Here is a 23,178-nt window from a genome sequence, read left to right as displayed (position 1 = left end):
AGCCGCGAGAGGGTCCCAGTCAGGCAGACGGGTGGCCACGAGAGGGGTCCCATCAGGAGGCCAGGTAGCCGTGAGAGGGATGCAGGAAGATCTGAAACAGGCAATATGGATAAACCCATTCACCTAGGAGATGACCCTGACAAATTGCCTCCATACCGTCGAGATGAGACATTCAGGGGTTCTTGGGGTCATGAAGATGATAGAATGCAGGAGGAATTTCCTCTAGATAGTCAAGATGACCCTTCGGAGCATGAGCGGTTGGATGACTGGGAAAGAGAACAGTACTGGAGAGATCACAACTCTGATTACCAGGATGATTCCATAGATGTGTATGACAGGGATGACAGGATGCAGTCCCACCATTCGCTGCCTCCATTATCTCCCTTACCACCACTACCTCCTTTATCATCTGATCACGACAGACGAGATTCATGGTGGGATGACTGGAAAAGGCCGAGAGAGAGGGAACTGGAGAGAGATCTAGATAGGACTGGAAGATCCTCGAATATTTATGATCAAGATTTAGACAGAGAATGGGATAGAGAATGGGACATGAGGCCTATGGATGACAGAGAAATGGGGAATCGTGACCTGGATATCCCCCCATTACCACCATTGCCACCTCTTCCACCTCTGGACAGATATCGTGAAGATAGGTGGAGGGAGGATAGGAACAGAGATCATTATGACAGAGACCTCCGAGACAGGGGGGAGCTCAGGATTCGAGAGTATCCAGAGAGATATGACACATGGCGGGAGAAGCAGGACTACCTTCCTGAAAGGACTGACTGGGAGAGAGAACGATTGTCGGACAGGTGGTATCCAGATGATGGAGACAGACTGCGATCTTTGGATGATCGTTCAGATTCATCCCTTCCTCTGCCTTCGCATTCCTCTGATATTCTGGGAGCAGATTCAAACCTGGACTCTGACCAGTCCTTGGGAGGAGTGATGGTCTTTAGCCAAAGACAGCATGAGATAATTCTGAAGGCTGCCCAGGAGCTCAAAATGCTTCGGTCAGTTACCTTGTTCTGTCTCTTTGGGTGGGAATCCCATCTTTCTGTTTCATTCCTTGACTTACACAGTAATGGCTTCATTCCTTTTCTCCACAGCATGGTAGTAGGAGCTCAAGTGGAAAAAGTTATTTGGAGTACCTCCATCACAGCTTTTGTGGATGGATGTTTTTTTTCTTAAGTAGTTATTTGTCCCTTTCCCCATGAATACTGTATTCCCTCTTTCTTACTTTCCAGGAAGAGACCCGTCCATGTCACCTGACCATTTTTTTGATTATCCTCAAGGGAGCTCGTTGATAATTGCTTTTTAATACTAACCTGTCAAGATCTGCATTAATGTGGTTCTTAATTCACACAATGGGACCTATCTCATTTTTAATCTGATTTTTGAATACTGCTTGCTTTTTAATTAAAGCATATGTGGTTGTGGTTTTTTTCCTTTTTACAGTGCTCCCTCATTTGAAACCAAGCATCAGCAGTGAATAATTTTGCCATGTTTGGTTTAATTTTAGTTCTGAGGGTTAGTGTAACAGCAGTGATAACCGTTTTTCTTTCCTTTGAGCCAACAGTTGTACTAGTAGTGTGGTACATAACTGCTTTTTATCTCCAAAGGTAAAGCCTTCATCTGGCTTTGCTTTTACTGTGTATGAAACATCATACTTTGAGCTGCATGCTGTTCTGTACTTGTCATCCGGTGTATTTTTCCTACACCAGGTGTAAGAAGACATAAGTGCTAGCAATTGCTCACTTTATTCTTTCCACTAATGCAGCACGTGGGATCCCTTTCTGTGAGCCAAGTTCCACTTGCGCTGAACACTCAACAGATGCATTGCTAGTCAGGATGGTCTCTGTTGGACCTACTACAGAGGGATCCCATTCTTAATTTTTCTTTGGGAACTACTTTAATACATGCAATTAATATGAAAAAAAAAATTAACAGTTAAAAATCCTAGATGAAAAATTGCTAACCAAAAACTGAAAGGAAAGGAAATTATATTGAAAATAACTTTGTGATCCAATGGCTGTAGTATTCACCAGTGGTCCTGGTCTGTGCTCCATCGGCTATGTATTGATTGTATATTAAATAGCATTTTGATATGTAAAACAAGGAAACAAATCACCATTTGGTTTTTAAATATTGGAAGCTCTGTTGTGCTTTGTTGGTCTTAGTCCTGTTAGCGTGCAAACCAGAGCAAGTCACTGAGAGCACTTATGCACACGTTTCCAGTGGACTTCTTATTTGCAAAAATCCAGCTTTGCTCTTTACTGTCGAAGGGGAGCGGTTCTGGCCAAGCACAAAGTTGTAACTCCATGTTTTGGGAAACGTGATCGTATACTAAATACATCCATGGTTAGGTGGTTGTGAAACAGCGATTTCTGAATCACAGCATTGACCGTGTAAAGCCTGACGTGTATTTTTCTACTTTGAACTTGTGCCCTGATGCTAGTGTAATACGTGGTTTTCACAGTGAGTGTTGATTTCTTTATTTTTCATTTAAGCTACGGACTGATAATGCTTTCTTGTGTTTCATATGCAGAGAGCAAAAAGAACAGCTACAGAAGCTGAAAGAGTTTAAACCTGACATTTCCACACAGGACTCTCCAAGATCACAGAGCACAAGCACAAGGCCCGGTAACTTTCAGGTAAATCTGTCTACTGTTAACATGCTGGTACTAATTACTATTAATTTGTATGTCGGATCAGTTTTACATTCTGATAGTCAAACCTCTCTCTGGAGTGCCTTTCCAGCAGCCCTTACAACCTCCTCAATCTTCTGTTGAGGCAAAGCAACTTCTTAGTTTCTTTAGATTTTCCAAAACCTTTCCCACTCACTCAGTCTGCCGTGTCTTCTGAGCATGACCCACTGGGGACAGTAGCGCATGAGGTTCAACAGCCCGGATTGCTGTGGGATGATGTGCAAGAAGAGGTGAGCTCTTCCAAAATGGGTATAAGGCTCATGGGAAGACCCTCCTGTTCCTTGCCTAAGCTCTGACATCTTACTCTGTTTTTCTCACTTTAAGAGCTCTTTCCTCTTTGAAGTTAGGCAAGTTTGTGGATAGGTCCACCAGAAACAGATATTTCAATGTAGAATGGGCATTAGCTTTCTGTTTGCTGTCTTTACTGGAAATTCTGGAATCTCAGGCTACTTCATCCATCTGCCTAGAAGTATCCAAACAACTCTCGTCTTTCTTGGGATTTCTGCTGTGACTTTGAACTGTTATTACAAAGTTTGTCTTTGTATCTACAACCATTCTGCAAGTTTTGTTGCATGTTGTTAATAAGGCTGCCTGTAACTTGGCATCTGCTGTGGTGCTGAAAAGACTCTTGTGACACAGCACGTGGGGTTCCGTGGGGATGTTTGGTTCATGAAGGTTTTTGTTTTGTTTTTTATCCACTGGGCAAGACCTCCCTGTGTCTTTTGTTGAACTGATGTTGATTTCATTAAGGGGTTTCCAGGTGTTTCTGCTCTCTGGGAATTTTTTCCAGTGGCTTCCAGAAGCTGGCCTTGTCAGTCTTTTAGTGCCTCACCAAGCTGCCCCTACTTTCAGCTTTTTTAAACCTCCTGGAATGTTTGCAGACAGCAGCAGTCCTTGCAGACCGCAGGAGTCTTTGGGAATAAAACCGTAGGTACTTTTGAAATGAGATATGTCTACTGGAGCTTAAATTGGTAAGGTTATTTGAAGGAGAAAATAAATAGTATTTTTAAGCCTTCACATGGTGAACAAACACCAAATTAATTCAGGCCACCAGTTCTTGGAACATTGTCCTCCTGCCTGTAGCACCTTGATGGAGGTACTAGAAAATGCTTATGATTTGATTACCGATTGCCATTGTGCTTACTGACTTACAGAGGATGAGAGAGGGCTAGTTTACAGATCTACACTGATAGTGCTTTCTGCATCTAGGTCTCTTCTCAGCTGTCTTCAGAGGCACCAGTAGAAGCCCAAGCTAGCCCTTCTCCTGCTGTTATTATAAAGCCTCCCGTGTTGTTCAGACAGCCCACCCCTGTGACGAGACCAAGTGCCCCACTGGCAAGGCCTGCTACACCTATGACAAGGCCACATGCTCCAGTCTCTACTACAACTACAACCCCAAGTCATGGTCAGTCTTTAAAACCATCACCTTCTACTGTGGAACAGGAACGCTGGGATGAGGATTCTTTCCACGGACTCTGGGACACAAATGAGGATAAAGGAGCAAATATGGAGTACGAGTTGTGTAAACAGGAGTCAATGATGCCTCCACCCATCTCCTCACCTGCGAAAGTATCTGCCGTTCACACCTCTGTTTCATCAGCTGTACCAGTGTCCCTTCCTCCAGTTATTCCACCGGTTCCTAAAGCACCTGTAATTCAGCAAACCGTGGATTATGGCCACGGGAGAGGTGGGTGATTGTTTGATCCATAATGGAATGCTAATTAGTCCTCCTAGCTGCTTTCTAAAGGAGTGTGCCATGCAAAACCTGCTGTGGGCGCTCGACGTTGTCCCGTAGGCTACACACATTGCGATCTAATGCCAAGCCATGCAGATTTAAGGAGTCCTTAACCTCCAGCCTTGAGTTTAATGTTTTCTTCAGTGCTGTGATAACGAGCTACTTTGTGTTCATTGAATGGTGCATAGCCACGTCTGCTTCTGATAAATGCCAACTGATGTGATCACATCAGTGTGTTAAATTTAGATCTATATGGATACTTTCCCTTAATCCCTTTTAGGAGAGTATGGAAATAACTGCTAGAAAGTAGTTTGGATTGTTACAGTTCTTAGTTGTGGCTTAATGACTTAAAGCAGAATGTGACTGGTGTTTGCATTATTTGTGTACTGCTTAGTGGGTGTGAGGCACCCTCTAAACAGGGAGGGAGACAAAGTCCTAGGTCTGAAGGCCGTGCACCCTAAACAGACATTGAACACACAAACAGTGAAGGGCTCTGACTTTTAGTGTTGAGCTGGTCAAGCTAAAATGCAACACTATTTTTTTAATAGAATTAATTTTCCTCATTCTTAGCTTTTAACAGGAGTGACATCATGTTGTAAAGAAGTTCTTAAGTTGTGCATTGTCACATAGAGTGGGTTTTTTTTTCTCTCTAAGGCTCCACAACATGAATTGAAGCCATATTGAATCCATTAAGTAGATGTTTTACTAAAACCTGTTAGAAAAATTGTCACTGTTAGGAACATAAAGGGAACATTTCAGTTAATATTCTTGACATTACGGTAGTCCTATGAATTATTGAAACTTTCAGAGCATTTTAATGTTTATAATCTTCTGGCCATGTGTGCTACCTGAACGCAGATAAAAAGGCAGAAGTCCCATTCTTAAGGTAGTATGCATACTTAAACACACACACACGCTTCAGCCTTTCAAACTTATGGTACTGTGTGTTTATTTGTAGCTCTTTTTGCATTATTCATTATAAGAAATTTTGGTAAGTTATTCCAGTCACTTTTAATGCCATTGACTCATTACTGTTTATAACAGAGAAAAGGAAATGGAAGAGGGATATTGTAAGACCTTTATTTTTTTTTTAATTATTTTTGACCAGATATAACCACCAGTAAAGTGGAACAGATTCCATACGGGGAGAGGGTAACGCTGCGTCCAGAACCTCTGCCGGAGAGGCAAACATTTCAAAAAGGTAAGGAGCACTTGGCTAGCTCTCAAACAGTTAAGTAGCTCTTAAGAAAAGTTGTGAGGCACAAAAAGTGTATTTTAAACTCAACAGTTCTTGTTTAAGGTAGAACCACTTTGTTTTATTCAGAGGCCCGTAAGAATGAGCAGCTTATATTGACAAGAGGAGTAATGCAGTCAATGACCTAGCCATTTCAAAAACTCAGTTTCATATCTTTAAGTAGAATTCCATAGTATGGTTGTCTGTTACAGTTTGGAAAAGAGATTCAGTGGCTTTTTAAGTCCCTTCTCACCCTCACATTGTAGGCTTCTATGTTCTTTTCTTGCACTCGTTTGTTGCTGTTCCTTCAAAAATCATATAAAATTCAGAGTATGTTCTAGGAGTTTGGATTTCCATGGGTTTCTCCTTTCAGAGCACCCTGGTCGTTACAACAGAGAGAGAGATCGCGAACCTTATTTTGAGCGTCAAGGTAATTCCAACACAGATCATCGGGATTTCAAGAGAGACCGGGAATTGCACAGAGATCGTGGTTCTGCGGACTGTGAACGAGAGAGATTTGAAAAAGATCGGCATCCACGAGATGATAGGTGTGTGGTTTTGGAACACTGTTGAAATCAGTACAGTTCAGGCCGTATTGAGTATCAGGCTGCCTGTTTTGCCTCCGTCGTACATGTTCCTTTCTCTCTGGAATATGTAGTAGGAATTCTCGAAATACACAAAACACTCTTTTGGCAGGGTTCTTCCTACTACACCTTCAAGGACTCAGTCTTACCGTGACAAGAAAGACCACCCTTCCTCCAGGCGGGGTGGTTTCGAAAGACCACCATATGAACGAAAGACAGATCGTCCAGCATATGATCATGGGCCTTCTATGTTTGGAGGTACAGTTGCTCCATCTTGAAGCCATGCTAGAATATTATGAAAAATATGGAATCGCAGAGGTGAAGATTAATTGGGAGAAGGTTAATTGATTTGCAGTATTTCTTTGTTTAAAATATATAGTTCAGGGAAATTTATTTGGGCAAGGCCGTGTAGTTTTATTTCTCAGTGGTGGTGAGATCAGGAATGCAAGAGTTATATACGCCTCTAAAAAATGTCTTTGATTGCAATAGGTTCAAGATTAGAAATTTGGATTATTTTGGGTACAAATATGTGAATTTATCATAAAATAATGAACATCTGTTTAAACCAGCTTAGCTGGGTATGAACATCTTAATTTTTTTATTTTACTGAACTAAGAAAATTCTTCTGTCCAAACACTGGAATTTGAAGGTGATCGTAGAAATTACTCTGAGGAAAGGATTCCTATTTCTGCTCCATCAATTCCCCGTCAGCCACCACCTGCTCCACGTGTGGAAAGGAAGCCAGAATCTAAAAATGTAGATGATATTCTGAAGCCACCAGGGCGGGATAGCAGGCCAGAGAGGGTGAGTATGCATTCTGAAAGCAACAATAGGTTTCTCAGAGGTCTGTATTCAGATGAAATGCTCATGAGCGTAATGTGTTGGGAACAAGCCTACATTTGAGGAAGCTCTGAAAACTCTTGGTTCCTTTGCAAATGCCTAGAGTGTTATAGTGTAGGTATTAGGAGTCCTTTCCCTGTCTCCAGTGGAGGAGGAGATTTGGAGGAAAAGACAGGGAAACTCATGGATTGAGACCAGAACAAATGATAACAGGTGCTCACCACCTGCTGACCGATATCCAGCCAGGTCCCATGTAGCAAGAGTCAGAGCCAGAGAGATCACACCACAGTCAGAGTGAGGCCCTGCGAGCAAGAGGGCGACTGAGACAGCCAACCAACATGGTCCCCGGCCCACTCCCAACTTACACTGAGCATGATGTTCTATGGAATGAAATATCCTTTTGGTCAGTTTGGGTCAGCTGTCTGAACTATGTGTCCCCCTCAGCTGCTTGCAGTGAAGTAGTTGGGAACACAGGCGCAGTATCAGAAGCTGAAAAATTCCTTGAATTGGTACAAATACTCCTCAGCAACAACTAAAAACACCAGTATTATCAATACTCAGCACAAATCCAAAAGAGCCACATACCAGCTACTGTGAAAAAAATTAACTCTGTCACAGCTAAAACCAGCACACATGGTACTGGTTTTGCTTGATATGCAAAAGTGAGCCCAGAGCATGTAATTTTCTAGTAGAGTTTTGCAGAAGTGATTGTTAAATGTCGGACAATATCTTACCTTCTTACCTTCTCTTTGTTTCAGATTGTAATCATAATGAGAGGGTTGCCTGGCAGTGGAAAGACACATGTAGCAAAACTCATCAGGGTATGTGAACAGCCGCTTGCTGTGTGGTGCTGCTTGTCTTTCATGTGTTTCCTCTGCTGTTTTCTTTCTGTGTGTCTGGAATTTCAGCCTGTTGTTATTTCACGTTCCATGTCTTCATACGGCATGCGACTCCCCTCCACTATTAAGCAAGCTTGAGGGATACTGCTCTCTTCTTGTTTTGAATGTGGAGCAAAACTTTGCCAAAAGTGCTTTGAAGAGCCGCTGTAGCGGAACAGAGTTTTTGCAGCAATAGTGTATATTTTCCTTTTGTTTTCTTCCCAGGATAAGGAAGTAGAGTGTGGAGGACCTGCACCAAGAGTGCTCAGCCTGGATGACTATTTTATCACTGAAGTGGAAAAAGAAGAGAGAGACCCAGATACAGGGAAAAAAGTGAAAAAGAAGGTAATCTTAATTCAGTTGCTTATCTCGACAAAGAAAGAACATTCTAGAATGTTCAACACAGTGGCAATCAGAATTTCAGTCTGTGGCTTTGGAAGAGTGCAGAGGTCTGCGAGCTGTTTTTCAGAACAAGTCAATGTAACTTAAGGGCAGAATGGGCAAATTATTGAAAGTTGACCTGGAAGACATTTTTCTTATACCAACATACTTTGTGGTCGTGACATTCAGGAGTTGAACATCAGCAATCTAATAAGTGTTCTTTTTCTTAAATGCTTTTGTCCTTGATAAAGGTGATGGAGTATGAATATGAAGCTGATATGGAAGAGACTTATCGTACCAGCATGTTCAAAACTTTCAAAAAGACCTTGGATGATGGCTTCTTCCCCTTCATTATCCTTGATGCTATCAACGATAGAGTGCGACATTTTGAACAGTTCTGGAGCGCTGCAAAAACCAAGGGTTTTGAGGTAATGGAGCCTAAAAAGCATTCGAACTCACTAGTGTCTGTACGCTAAACTTTGTTACTAAACTTTGCTGTGGTCTGCAGTGACAAATTTACCTTTCTTAGAATGTACAGCTGCAGAGTGTATCACCAGGTAGAAGAAGAGCTCTAAAAATTGATTTACAATATTTAATATTGTCTTTCTTTTTCTAGGTGTACTTAGCTGAAATGAGTGCAGATAACCAGACGTGTTCCAAGAGGAATATTCATGGACGCAAGCTAAAGGAAATCAGCAGGGTAACTGTATACATCTGGAACCATAGGATTAATGATAGGTTTCATTGTGCTTTCAGGCTTGCTGTCGTTGGAAAACTATTGACCCCTTTCAGGCTATATAATGCTTACACTGTTCCTCTAAGAAGAGCTGGTAGTTATGTCACATGATTGTTTGAAATTACTTAAATACAGATACATCTTGTTTGTAATCAGAAACCAAATTTTCCGTTGAATCTGTTAAATTTTTAGAGTGCTTCATATTTGTTTCTTTTTGTTAGATGTCTGATCACTGGGAGGCAGCACCACGTCACATGATGCGCCTGGACATTCGTTCTCTGCTGCAGGATGCTGCTATCGAAGAGGTGAGAGTCTCTGTGCCTGTTTAAATTACACATTATGTAGATGTGACTGTACTGAAAATACAAAGCAGAGAAAGGTATGATCACAACGTGACAGTTAATTGTGGCACTGTTGAAAGCCAGAATCACTGTGTCAGACAAGTGTATTCCATTGTTCTTATCAGTTACCAAAATATGAAGGTACATGTTACTTTTCATCACCTTTTTGGAGCCCAGACTTATGCATCTTTGAGCAAGAGATGAAGCCACTTTGCTCGTAGCAACTGTTGAGTACCAATTAAAGAGTAACTTCTCTCTCTCAGATATGAAACTCAGCACTTTTTCAGGTTACTGAATTAATTGGATCATAATTTGAGGAAGTAGTTTGACAAAATCAGTAAGCAAATAAACAAGTCTGAACTCCTCCTTGGTCCCTGCTTTGAGAAATACAGACCTCTAGCAGAGGATGAAGAAATAAGTTACATGCAGCAGAAGGTTGCACTTGCTGTAGAAGTATGCTACCTTTTTATTCCATTTGCAGTTCGCTGTGACGTGCGTCTTTGGTGTGACAGCTCTCTGTATTGTTGCATTCTTCTTTGGCAGATGTTTCAGGAGCTCTGGGAATAAATTAGTATGGTAATCATGTGGTCATCGTGAATGCACCATAGCTGCATGTTGCTGTCAGAACAGCTCTTGTCACAGCCATAGAAACTGGGGAACTGCTGAAGTAGGAAGAGAGTTTACTCTTGGCAGTTTGTCATGAGGTCAGCAGGTTATTTTTGTGTCTCCAAATTCTGTGTGTCAGGAAATAGTAATCTTCAAGAGGACAGCAAAAGGCTCAGCTCTCAAGCAGACTTAGAGAAGGGCAGATTTGGGATTTACTTTGTTGTGCATCAAGGTTTTACTGTTGGTATGAAGAACTGTACACACTTGGAGAATTTTAGGTGTTTAGATGGCACAAAGAATGTAAGTGAAGGAAGAGAATAAATGACTGCTACTTTCCTGCACAGTTTGTTACTCTAGTTACAAGGGAACCTGCTTCTGAGGGACGCCAAAATGGAGACAGTATTCATATATATTGCATCACTGTGCTTTCCAAGATGAATCCTTTCTCTTCTATTTGAACTTGGAATCTTCTACTTACTCTACTAAAGATAATACATAGAAGTCAAGCAGTGCCCTGTAAGTCTGTGTTTGTGCTTTGGAACAGGTCGAGATGGAGGATTTTGATGCAAATATTGAAGACCAGAAGGAAGAAGTCAAGAAGGATACAGCAGAGGAGGAAGAAAGTGAACTGGTAGGAGACATATCAGCCATCTCTAACAAAATGTTTGTTAACGTGTCTGAGGGAGAATCTCAGTGTGACAAATGCCAATCTGTTGCCATTCTTAGCAGTGCGATCTTAATACACTCATTTCTAGTTGTTTGCTCCTTAAGCATTTCTAGGAGAACTTTAATGTTAAATCATATTATTCCTAACTGGATTTTTTTATGAATCTGTGAGTATATGCCACAAACAGCATTATCAGTGGAGTGTGGCAACATGTCTCTTACAGACATTTTCAAGTTGCAGTACACTATAGCGCTGTCTTCCTGTCTAAGAATTACACTAAGTGGAGGGATGGGAAGAACGGGCAAAGATTAATATAGCTTATTTCCTTTCACATGCTTAAAGAACTCTTTATGACAACAGTTATGAAGACGAGTGCTTTTTCTGCCTTGGCTCTCTGACTCTGGTTGTCAGTAGGTACTTCCAAGATGAGGGATTAGGTCTTTGGGTAAACGAAGGTTAGAGAATTGCACTGAGGGCTGGTGTTTTTAGGTATGTATTTAAAAGGCTACAGAAGGCTTCCTAATGTAGCTTTTTGGTATGTGTTGGAGCTGCAAATGGTCAGTGCTTGATGAGTTGAATGTGTCGAACCCTGGTTCCCACAACCAAGCAGTTAAACTCCAATAAACAGGAAGTAACCAAAAAATGTCTATCAAAGTCCTTTTTCATGATGGAAATTTACTATTCCTCAGGAGTGGCAGTTTAGAAAGCAGTTGAAATACAGAATAATAAAAAACTACAGCTTAGGAAGAGTGGATTTTAATAAATACCTTTTTTTTTGCAACGTGACTCATTTATTCTCTTTTAGTAAATTATTCTTTGGCACAGAGTATGAGACTGCATAAAGTGTGGTTAGAACATTTCAAAGAGACATCCATGTTTATGGCTGCTAGTCTCATTTCTTGGAAATGAGCTATATCTAGAAGAGAAAGTTGTCTTTTAGCTTTTGAGACTTCTGTACATAAGTGTGTGTGTGTTTTTCTGGGCTCTGGGGAGTGTCCTAATGTTCAGCACATATAACAAGAGGCCTTTTCTTTATGAGACAAGGAGAAAGCTTGGTGGTGAAAACTATGCAAATTATTAATAACTAAAAGTAATCTCCGTATACGAATGTTTTCTATTCAGATTCACAAGAGATTGAAAAATAGCAAAGAATCATCTGCTGTATGTAATCTCTGCTATTCAGTCACATGGCTAATCTCAGAGAGGTATGTCAGATAGCAAGGTGGAACAGTACACTCTATTTGGTATCAGTTGTCTTCTTGAGAGCAGTTGGTAAGGTTCTTCAGTTCATTTTGCTGCGTTTAATCCTGTGTGAAAAGAGAGGTCTGAAGCTCCTGCCATCTGGCAGATGTCCTCAAAATATCCAACTGTCTCGTACCAAAGGATGAAGTCTGAATCTTTTCTTATCCTATCTGAGGACCGGGATATTGTACAGATTCAGCACACAATAGGCCATTTCACACCATCAAAGTCACTCTTTTGTTGCTATTATCAACTGCCATAAGGTTGTTTGTAGCATTCAGACAATTCTTGCTTTTTCTGTGCTTGATGGTATGAATTACTGATGCATTTAACTTAAGTGTTCTCACCAATGTATCACACATCACTTTGTTCAATACAAACTTCCAGCTGTGGTGTAAACTTTCTGAGCAAATTTAATGTGCAGTTTTGTTTAAAAGTATAAATACACATATATACATGAAGTTGGTTTATTTGGTACAAGGCAATACTTCAGCACAAACTGTCTTAGTTTATATGAATTACAGACTTGACTAAAAGCAACAAAATCTCAAGTCACTGATACATGTTCGATAGAAAAAAAGTCTTTCAAGGATTTTGGTAGAACATAATCAAAAGCAGTGTAGCTCTCTGGAATAGTAGACTCTGATTTAGTAACCCTTAGCATTAACAGATACACATATATGTTTGCCACAGTGGAGACAGCTTATAAATAGAACAGGGAGAAGTTAGTGTAATGAAACTGGTCTGTGGATTGTTTGCTTTCTTGTTGAAATCTTCTAGAGTAGTTCTTTTTCCCTCTCTACTAAATATCAGTCTTAAAATAAAATTCTCACAGGGGTTCCATTTCACTACATTGAGTTTTATATGTGATTGCAGAGGAACATGAGTAGTTTTATACCACATCTGAACAGCTGAAATGAGTTGTGGGGTTGCTTAGTATAAAATGAAAAGATAACAAGATGATATCTAAAATAAATACCTTTTTGCCAAATTGAATATTACGCTCATTTACAAGGAATAAACCAGCTGAAGATCGTTACATGCAAAACGCGTGATGTTGTTATTTGTAAGCAGAAAGTGTTTTAAAAGAATCTTGAGCTAAGGGTTATTTTAAAATGAAAAATAATACTTAAATCTTAGTGATTCAGCAGATAACTTTTATTTAAACCACAGAAATAAATTTGTTCAGTTATGGACTAACCACTCGTACAAGAATGCAGTATGTCCCTTTGACAGGAGTCTCAAGTGAAGCTTGTACGTAGCAAACCTGGGATATATTCTTAAAAGCTTACGACTACAGTAATTTTCATTTGCCTTTGTGAAATTTTGCACGTTCATTTAGTCTGATAAGTTGTATCTCAGTAACTTTGCCACCTGGGACAAGGTAATACAGTAACTGTGCACACAGCGCCCGTGCTGTCTGTTAGACTTACTCTGTAACTCTCTTGTTTGTGGAGGGCAGCACTCTTGTGATGATTTGCAAGGGCTGCTGAAGTCGCTGAGTGGATGTGGAAGTTCTGAAATGCTGAGTAATTTGTTTCCTTCACCTGATAAGAATTGTGCCTTACAAAAAGAAATACCTTGAGCTTCCATTATAATGCTGTTTCCAGTTCAAAAGTGATGTGCATGTGTGTCTCTCTCTAATCCTCCGAGCTTCTTTCTGTGTATGATTTAGGGTTACATTCCGAAAAGCAAATGGGAGATGGACACTTCTGAGGCAAAGCTAGGTGGGTATTTATTTTTTCCTGTTTCTTATAGTTGGTATCTGATGATGTTTGCAAAAGCTGAATTTTCGTTTTTACTGTGCCTCCTTACCAAAGTCAAATAAGTGTATTGATCTCGTACACGTGTCGGAAACTGCGAAAACATCTTTACAGAGAAGGAGCTTGTCTTCTGCCAGAGGCAAGGCAGTTACGACCTGCTAACCATCGCTGTGTTATATACTCATTCATTGTTCTTCCATCTGTTAAAGAGAAGTGCTTTGTCTTAAAATTTTAAACGAGTATTTCTATTCTTTGTTCACCTCTTGGTGTTATAAAAAGCAAAGACTCGGCTTACATTGCACTGCATTCCTGTTCATACTGTATACCTTTTTTCCAAGCCTAAATGTCGTCAGTAACTTCTTACTTTCTCGGAGACGTGCCTAGTAGCTAACTGTATCAAAGACATTTCTCACTCTCGGTGAGGACAAAGTAGTACCATGCTTTGATGTTGGTTCTGAATGATCAGGCCTCGGTGTATCTTTTCAGCAAGTTGGGTATTGAAAAGTCAAAGTTTGTTATGCTTTTCAGTTCCAGGAGACTGCTAGAATTCTTCTTTGCAGGATGCAAAACGGACTTTCCAAAAGCACAAGAGCACTATTTTTGCTGCACTTTTTGTTCTGATTAGTGCTGCTGGTTGCATTAGACATAAGTGCTAATATTAGGATCCTATCAAAACCAAAAGCAGCTTTCGGGCCGAAACGCATGCGCCACGGCAATGGTGGAAGGTGTACGCGTAGAAAGGGGTCTCTAGTCGTTATGATCAGTTTGGGGTTTTTTACTGAATAGTGATGGTTCTATCAATGCAATCTGCAAGATTTATCAATGCAGTCTGCATAGAACTGCTCTTTTCTGTCATATCTTTGAGAATTAACAAATACCTGAATGGGATGCAGCATGTCTTAACGATCTGAGGTTTACTTCAGCATGTGTGGTACAACCCTATGTCTCATTACTTTTCAATAACCGAAGTCACGATTGCACCATAGAAATAGCATTAGAAGTTCTGGCTCTCATAAAGCAGCCTTTTGTCTCTTGCTGTTAACCGCTCAGCTGCACCATCTCTTCTGCTGCTATGTTCTCTTTTAAGTCATTTAAATACTTGTGGAATATATTGATGTAGTGGCACCTGCAGTACAACTGTAGGAGCCTTGTACTCCGTGATTCCAGCACATCAAACAGCTAGGTAGTTAGAATTAATTCTGGATTGTTCTGCATTTTTGTTGTGAGAGTCGATTGCTTTAATGTATTATTTCTTAAGTTTATGATGGTTTATTTTCCCAATCATGTATGAAATCATGGTACTGGAAAGCTGCGTTGTTGAAGAATGCGGTGATACATTGTGTCGTATTCCAAATAACATAGACTCTTCTTTAAATACTGAGGTGCAGGAAGAGATGCGATGCACTGCATACGGTGAACTCTATATCATTCCTTGCGTTTTGCAAATGTCACAGGAGTACAAAGTGTCTTCTGAAACTATTTATGTGCAGTGTCTAGCAATGTGGAGACTGTGACTGCAGCAGAAATTCACAGAGGGCTTTCAAAATTTACCTCTCTCACAATCAAATACTCCTAAAATAGAAACAAAGAACTGTTGTGTTTCTTTCCATGCTCCGTAACATAAACCACAGGATTTTTACGTGATCTCCACTTAAATGTGAAATGGGGAGTGAACAGCAGAGTCATTTTTCTGCTAGAATAAGTTACTTGCAAGGCTGTTGCAATACTCTTTTAACAATCAAACTCCATTAACAAACTGGATGTTAGAATGCTGCAAGGCACACACAGGTGCTGAGAAGGTTTTTCTATTAAATCTGTATTTATGATTTTACTTTTGTAACTACCCTCTAGATTAATTTTTAGAAATATATAGAATTAAAGATTAAATTCTGACAGAACATACATTTTTAGAAAGCCAAGCATTCGTACGTAATGAATGTGGTTTCTTTGACAAATTGCTCTGCAAGGGCAGACAACCTTTAGGTCAAGGTATGCATTACAAGCACTTGCAGTGTGTGAGTAAGATTTGCTGTATTGAATTCACAATGAGATTTAGTTGTAGATGACCAATTAAAATTATTTACTGAGAGGCATGTAAACTGTGGTATGCATTTGTTGTCCCAAAGCCGAGTTACTTCCTGGGAGCTGGCTTGCCCATTAGGTTTGTTGCATTAGTCCCAGAGGGCACGCGTTTGCAGAAGTGATACAAGTGCAGGATCCAAAACCAGCACTGTAAGTCTTGGTTTGCTTTTTTGCTTTCTTTCTGAGTAGATGTGGTTACAGGAAAGCACAATAAGATCTTACCGATTGTAATAAACCCCAGAAAAGGTCCTTTAGCCGCAGTGCGGACTTGGGGCAGTCACCATACCGTCCACCCCCAAGCTTTTGCTTTAATTCAGATTTACTTTGGCAGGGGTGATGCATTCCTCTGAGTATGTGTGTGGTGGTACATCCTTTCCTTATGTGTTGTGAGTGCACAGCCACATTTTTGTTCTAAAGACTGGTCTGTCTCAGTGCATAGTGCACACGGGTTCTTGCAGTTAAATTTACAGAAATGGACTCACATTTTAAAAACTTGACAATATTCAAAGTGTTTAGCGCAATACTCTGTTTCAAAGTGGGCTTAATGGTGAGTTCTGTAAACTTTCAGGAAAGGAGAAATGAACTCTGGCATAGCTGAAGCTTGATACCATTGTAAAATTTGCTCTAGAGTGCAAGTGACATTTAAGTAAAACCTTGTGGGGACAAAAATTGAGCTGATACATTTATTTTTTGAAGGAGCAAATTAAGTCAGTTTCTTTCAGATGCTTTATTATTAAAATTCTAAAGGTGAGTTTTTACGTTATATGGATTTTCAGAAATGTTGCTTCTTCATTGTTTTTAACATTGAAATGGTAAAATGTTGTTTGATAGTTTAAAACTGAATAATCATCTGCCATAAATATTCACAAGCACTGTTGTCACAAAATGACACCTTCTCTCATTTTCAGAAAAGAATATTCTGAAATAATGCTTTGTGGTAGGCTTTTGGCATTTCTGTCGAGTGTGTCTACTGCATGGCACATGTACCTTGAACCACGGTAGTGTGGATGGAAGCAGATTCCTCTGGAAAGGCAATCCAACTTCAAACACGGAAGGAGATAACGTTTTAAAACACATTTTGTGTAGCAGCAACAAAAAGGGACAGAGGGGGAACCTCACGCTCCGAACGCCTCCCGAGCTCCTCTGTTGATGTTTGAGCCACGCGGTTCTTGGCGATGGTTTCAGTGGCTCTGCGCGCTGCAGGGAGCGGGAGGCTGAACTCTTCTTCCACACTGGTAACGAGACGAGCGTCCATCGTAGCCTGTTGCCTTCCGACAGGAATATGTCTGTGTACCGACACTTGCCGACAGGAGCGCTCCTGAATTTTCAGTTCTTCATGTTCCTTCATGCTCCTCAGTGTGTGTGTTTGCTCTCCTTTTCAATGTCCTTTTTTCCTGGAAGTCCTTATGGTACGAATTATCTACACTGATTGGTCTGAGAGTAATACTGAGGAGTAGTGCAAATACGTTATGTGCTGGAGTAACACAGGGATACTGTATAAATCAACTTTGTCTTCTGGAGGGAGTGCTGGCTTTCTGTGGAAACTGAGCTTCAAATTTGACAGATTTAACTTAGAGCAAAAGAACCACCTTAGCTGAATCGTGTAACAAGATATCGTGTAACAGATGCAAATGTTCTGCACAGTTTTCTTAAATGTTGACTTTTTTTAAAAGGCAGAGGTGGGTTAACATGTTTTCTAAGAAATATTGTATCTGTTCCAGGGAAATGGGGCAAAGCTGGAGTCTTTAAAAATCTGAGAGTTGTATGAGGGAGAAATAACTTCATTAGTTTATGGCATTTAAATTATACTAGCATGTCTCCTTCACCATTGCCTCACATTATCTCTGTTGTTGCTCTTTCCTCTCCCATACTAAGTAAAAAACCTCATCTCTGAACTGAGCTTCTTTACATACATACCTTTGAACATCCTCTTCTGCTATCCAGAAAATATGCTACCTTGGATTTGGTTTATTTCTGAGGCCTTTTGTGAGTGAATTTAATTATATCAGTGACTTCTGAAACATTACTGACATTGCTGGAAATGGTTTACAGAAAATAACTTCCAAGCTCAGTGTTCCTTCTGCATCTACTTAATTAATGTTGGCTCTATAAGATGGCAGCGTGTGTTGACGGAAGTGCTAGGGTTTCCTTTGACTTGGGAAGCCGTTCTTCATTTTCATGCTTTGTTGTTCATAATCTTACAATGAGTACTTCATCTCCTTTCCAAACACAGTTTGCCACATAATTTCAAGAAGGTGGTGTTTTTTCACTGAAAATAAGTGTCCAAAGAGGAACAAAATTTTAGGACCTAGGAATGGAATTGTTTCTCCTCATGCCTTACCGGTTCAATAAGAAAAAGAAGAGAATTATGACTGTTGGACAAACGTACTGCTCACACATTTGTGACTGACCTCTTACACCATGAAATAAAAGATTCTGAGATTATTATTTTTTCCCAGTCCCGGAGGATTTTTTGAGTGTTTTCTCCTTGTGGGGAGAGAAAAAGGAAGAGGGCAAATCAGGGTTTCCAAGGAGCTTTTTGTTTAGCAGAAACAGTATCTCAAAAACTTATCTTTGATGCATTAAATTACATGATGGTCACTTGTTCCCTGATACTGCATGTATGCCATGTTTGACACAGTATTAAACCCCAAATTTGGGAAACACGCTACAGCTTTAGTATTGTGGTCAAATGCAGAACAGGCGGTTCTGTGCTTCCCAGCTATTGGTGGCTCCATCATATCTGTAAGGGAGCCTTATAGAATGAACGTCCAGAAGAGCAAGCCTTTCTCCCTCATACAAATAACAAGACGGAGTGTTAATTGCCACGCAGTTAATGTGAAAGATCAATAAAATTTGAAAATGGTGTTGAGTCTTCTCTAGTTTATTTCAACTCTCATCATCCCACCTGTCAAGACAAGCTGGATGTACAAGTTCTGCTGCTCAGTCTTTTGAAAATCTTTCCACTCTCATCTTGTTTGTGTGAATAATAGAAAAAATTTCTCCTTTAACTCTGAGGCTCTGTGTTTGTTCTCAGACAAGCTGGATGGTTTGCGGACTGGCGCTAAAAGAAAACGTGACTGGGAAGCAATTGCCAGCAGAATGGAAGATTATCTTCAGCTTCCAGATGACTATGATACACGTGCTTCTGAACCTGGGAAGAAAAGGGTAATAACTTTTCAAATGTCTTACTGTCTGTATATGACCATTTAACAGTCCCTTTGAAAAAGTTTGCATCAAGTCATTTGGAGTCTATGAACCTGGCAGCGTCACTGACTCACTCTTCGTTTTGCTGCTCCATTAGATTTTTGTAAGAGACTATTGTTAGGAATAGGGTCTTCCAGAGGTTATCAGATTAATTATCATGAAGTGAGCAATATTAGATAATACAGATTAACTATGTATGGCATGGCTTTTGAGATTGAAAATGGAATCAGGTCCCATTTCTTGCTGAGGGAGATGACACAGGTTGGTTCAGAGCAACCCCTGGAGTTCTTTTCTTATGCTGTAATGTTTTGTGAGGAGAGTGTGTGATACGGATTCCAAGACAAGGCGATGATTTGATTAAGCCATTTTTTTTATTAGGTTTTATAATAGGTAGGCAGAGAAACAGTACACTGTTCTTACGTTCAAAAAGTTTCAGCTGAGGAAAGTAGCGGCTGTGTAGGTTTTATATCAATCAAGTCTTCTAGATGTTACCTCCTGCATGTACCTTGCATAAACCTTTGGGAGATGGTGTATAAGAAGTTAGCTTCAACTGCTTATATGAAGGTCTGTTCTGAACACAAAATGCTACATCTTCAAATACCGTTGTGAAAAACAGGGCAAGAAATCACAGAGGAAGAGGTAATAGGAAGTAATACTTTCTGGTTTGGACACAAAAGAATACCAGCTTTTTTTGAGTTAACTGTTGGTGTTTGGGCTTTCTGTTCTGTAATGCCAAGTAGAAAACAGGGGTAGTACTAGACAGCGTGCACGCGAGAAATGGAGATGCTAAGGTGTTGTCAGAGGAAGTGATGCTGGAAAAGAGTCAGGAATGTCCCCAGCTTACAAATCAGCCTGAGTGGGACCGATCAGTTAGGATGTCAAGGAAGAGCTCTTCCACTTAGTATTTGCTTATCCAGCAGCAGTGTGTTCCAGTGGAGTTTCTGGACTGTAGCCCTTCATCACCTCCCTCCTCCGTGTTGCACTGGGTTTGTGAGTGAGGGAGTGACTGTATGTTTGAACATTATGAATGCAAGTGATCTGAATGACCATGAAGAGCTACAGAGGAGATGGCTGAAGGTGTGAAAATGGGAGATAACAAATGCACCAAGAAGTTTAGTATAAAGAAAGAGTGGAAAGATTTCAATAGAAATGTGTGGCAGGAGATAGAGAAGAAAACTGTCCCTCACTCACTTATTCATTGCTGGGTTGCTCTTTCTGTAATTTCACAGTTGTCTTCTAGATGTGTCCGTTGTGCAATTTAAAGGCAGGTTGCGTGGAAAATGAAGACACCAACTGAATCTTTGATAATTCTTCCTCCAGAAAGCGTTGCTTTGAACAGACAAGTAATTGTAGTAATGACACTCCAGCTCTCAGAATTATAGCATTGAAATAGGAAAGGCTAATCATCTGTACCTTTCTTCTACTCCATAGAACACCTGGGATATTAAATTTAAAATTATGTAACTGGTGTAGTTTCCATCTTTACCTGTTGGAAAACAAATTAATACTTACCTGTTTGAATGAAAATTAGTGCCAACTAGATTTCTTGTACTCTTATCTGCGGTGGAAAGCCTAGACTTGTCTCAGGATGTCTTAAGAGATTGCCCTACTGATAGTATGTTCTCTGTAGGTGCGGTGGGCAGATCTAGAAGAAAAAAAAGATGCAGACAGGAAAAGGGCCATTGGTTTTGTTGTTGGACAAACAGATTGGGAGAAGATAACAGATGAAAGTGGTCATCTTGCTGAGAGAGCCCTCAACCGCACCAAGTATATATGAAAAAGTGGTTAAATGGAATTTTGTGCCTTTAAGGTAAGTGTTCAGTCTTCCTGTATGTTTATTGCCTCAATGTTTTCTAGGTTTTTTTTTAAGAGTTGAGGTTGCAGTTCACATCACCGTTAGAGTTCTCCCAGGCCAGATTACTTGATTCGGAGCCTTGTATGATAGGTGTCAGCCCTGCCCATGTCAGTGTGCACCTTTCTGTACAGCATCTAAAAATAAAAGGAGAAAGGTTGTCAGCTGTCAATCTCCAAACGTTATTAGCAGGAAGATTGCTTTCATTAAGAGAGTAGTGTTAGCTGTGTGCCTAGTCCTGACTAGTTCAGATTTGGCTTGCGATATCTTAACTCTGACCATGTTAATTGCCGCTTTACTTGGCGTAACAAACTTTTCCTTTCTTTACAGGCCATTTGTTCTGAAGAGAAGCTGAACCAAGGTGTCATGAGCATCTTGCATGGGTCATGTCACTCCCACCTTCACAGTTTTTCTTTGTTACTTTAGTTTCAGCAGTTTTCTTGAGATATTGGCAGATAACCAGCGCCCTCAAAAAAAAAAAACAACGGATCCCGCTGCTCCTAAGTGAGAGAGACAGTTTACTTTTTAATATTTTTGGAGGGGAGGGAGGGGGAGGGCCAGTAGTTTTAGCTGCTGTTTGTGGGATAAAGTGGACAGATTAGACAGATGTTACCTCCACTGTACCATTACAGAATGTTTATCACCTTTGCTTTGTGGCCGTTCTCATTTTATACTGTTATGTACCTTGTAGCTTATTGTATTAGGAAGCAGAACAATAAATTTCACTATAAACTTGGTGTTGTTGGTGGACCATACAGCATGGCTTCTGTTTGACGTTTTAAATGTGGTCTGTGCTCGTGTGTTGACAGTGCTGAGAACCGTCCTTACCTGGAAGAGGTGCTGTGCTAATATTCTGGGATGTGTCCTGTCTTCTAGGTTTATTACCTGCTCTTCTCCTGATAGACAGCTCCATTAAGGCCCCAGATTTGCTGGCCTTTAGGAGCCACACCAATCTCATTCCTCCGGGAGAGCAGGAGTGATTGTTATCTTTTGGATCCTAGTTTCTCAATTATGTCAAATTTCCATTACTACGTGAGTATAAATTCTGTTGGACGGCTCTGAAATACTCAAGGTAGTAATGTATGAGAAGCATTTCTTTAACCACCAACTTGATAACGGGTACTATGGAGATCTCTGGAGTGCAGCCTAGAAAAATTCATTTTGGTCTTATTGTGTCTTTTAGTCAACACTGACCCCTATCACGGTATGTCATTCCATTCATAATCTACCGTCTCGTAGAGAAACATCATTAAAAGAAGCAACAAAGACCAGAAGTTACACCCTTCTATTCCTTTAATAAATGCGATTAGCTGGCTAAAAATGATTAAATGAATAGCAGTCCCTGCTATTCAAAATGGTACAGGTGCTTCAAAGATGCTGATAAATTGCTTCTGCACAGCATCGGGTTTGCTGATGAAAACTTTCTTTTGTGTTCTCAGGTTCTGAAGCAGAAGCCTTGTGTTAACAATGTTGTAACCAGGCAAGGTGTTAAAATTCAAAAATAAGTGCTGTTTTACTGGTGAATTGAACTTTTTTTTTTCTCTCCTGATCTTCCTAATGAAGTCCTGAATTTCCCTCTCTGCTATTCTTTGTTGCTCTACTGAGTGATTACGTTGCAGTTTGCGTCTAGGTTGGTAAATCAACTCGTCCTGGTGTGGTGGTAGTTTATGCTGTTAAAGGAGAGCCATAGCACTAACGGATGGGTTTGTTTGCCATTCTGATGCTCTGGTTTCTTGGATGTTGCTCAGCTGTGTCTGTAGTGCATGATTGACAGCTCTTTGGTAAATGAGGGGAATAGCTGAGCTCGTGTTAAGCTCTGAAATGTGTTTAATACCAGAAAATCAAGCTCCCTGAATGCAACTTTTTTTAAATGGAAGGTAATAAATACACATTTTCCTGTGTACACATACTATTATGTAGCATATATAGTTTCTTTTTTAAATGTGACTCTTTGAATACTGGCTGAGAATTGTTGACACAGGGAAATTAATAGTTAACAAAAAAATCAGTGTTGTGTATTGCTGTGGAAATCAGGCAAGCTTCGCTTTGGAAAAGTAACTCTCAGGTATGTGTCAAATGACTTTCGGTCTGTCCCGAGTTGTCCGTAACAGAACTGGAGTTCTTGTGGCACACCATTGTTAATGGGTGGATGTTGTTTCTTGACTTTTAAGAACTGGTAATGGTTTTGTCTGTATTTTTGGTAATACATCTGATCCAGGTCCTCTTCTAACGTTTCATTTCCAGGCTAAATATTATTTCTGGAGCATACAAATGGATAGTGTGTAACAGAACTGCTTATATTGTTTGCTGTTTTTAACA

At 40.3% G+C, this 23,178-nt stretch overlaps 1 protein-coding gene across 1 annotated transcript; it reads left to right on the top strand.

The window, feature by feature from the left end:
* Window positions 1-3: 3 nt before the first annotated feature.
* On the top strand, window positions 4-21,593 carry YLPM1 (YLP motif containing 1; the record flags this gene model as incomplete). The annotated part of the gene is made up of 17 exons (XM_010153516.1): window positions 4-1,016; window positions 2,552-2,657; window positions 3,993-4,398; window positions 5,555-5,647; window positions 6,054-6,228; window positions 6,401-6,522; window positions 6,914-7,068; window positions 7,863-7,925; window positions 8,208-8,327; window positions 8,615-8,791; window positions 8,980-9,063; window positions 9,321-9,404; window positions 10,591-10,677; window positions 13,631-13,682; window positions 18,838-18,968; window positions 20,638-20,817; window positions 21,190-21,593. Coding segments are annotated over 16 exons (3,015 nt in total), but the record flags the coding sequence as incomplete, so codon positions are not given.
* Between the last annotated feature and the right edge of the window lie 1,585 nt (window positions 21,594-23,178).

This window comes from Eurypyga helias, unplaced genomic scaffold (genome assembly GCF_000690775.1).
Source record: "Eurypyga helias isolate BGI_N326 unplaced genomic scaffold, ASM69077v1 scaffold11676, whole genome shotgun sequence".
NCBI lineage: Eukaryota > Metazoa > Chordata > Aves > Eurypygiformes > Eurypygidae > Eurypyga > Eurypyga helias.
The sequence above is the reverse complement of the archived record's forward strand: the minus strand, read 5'-3'. Positions and strand labels throughout refer to the sequence as shown.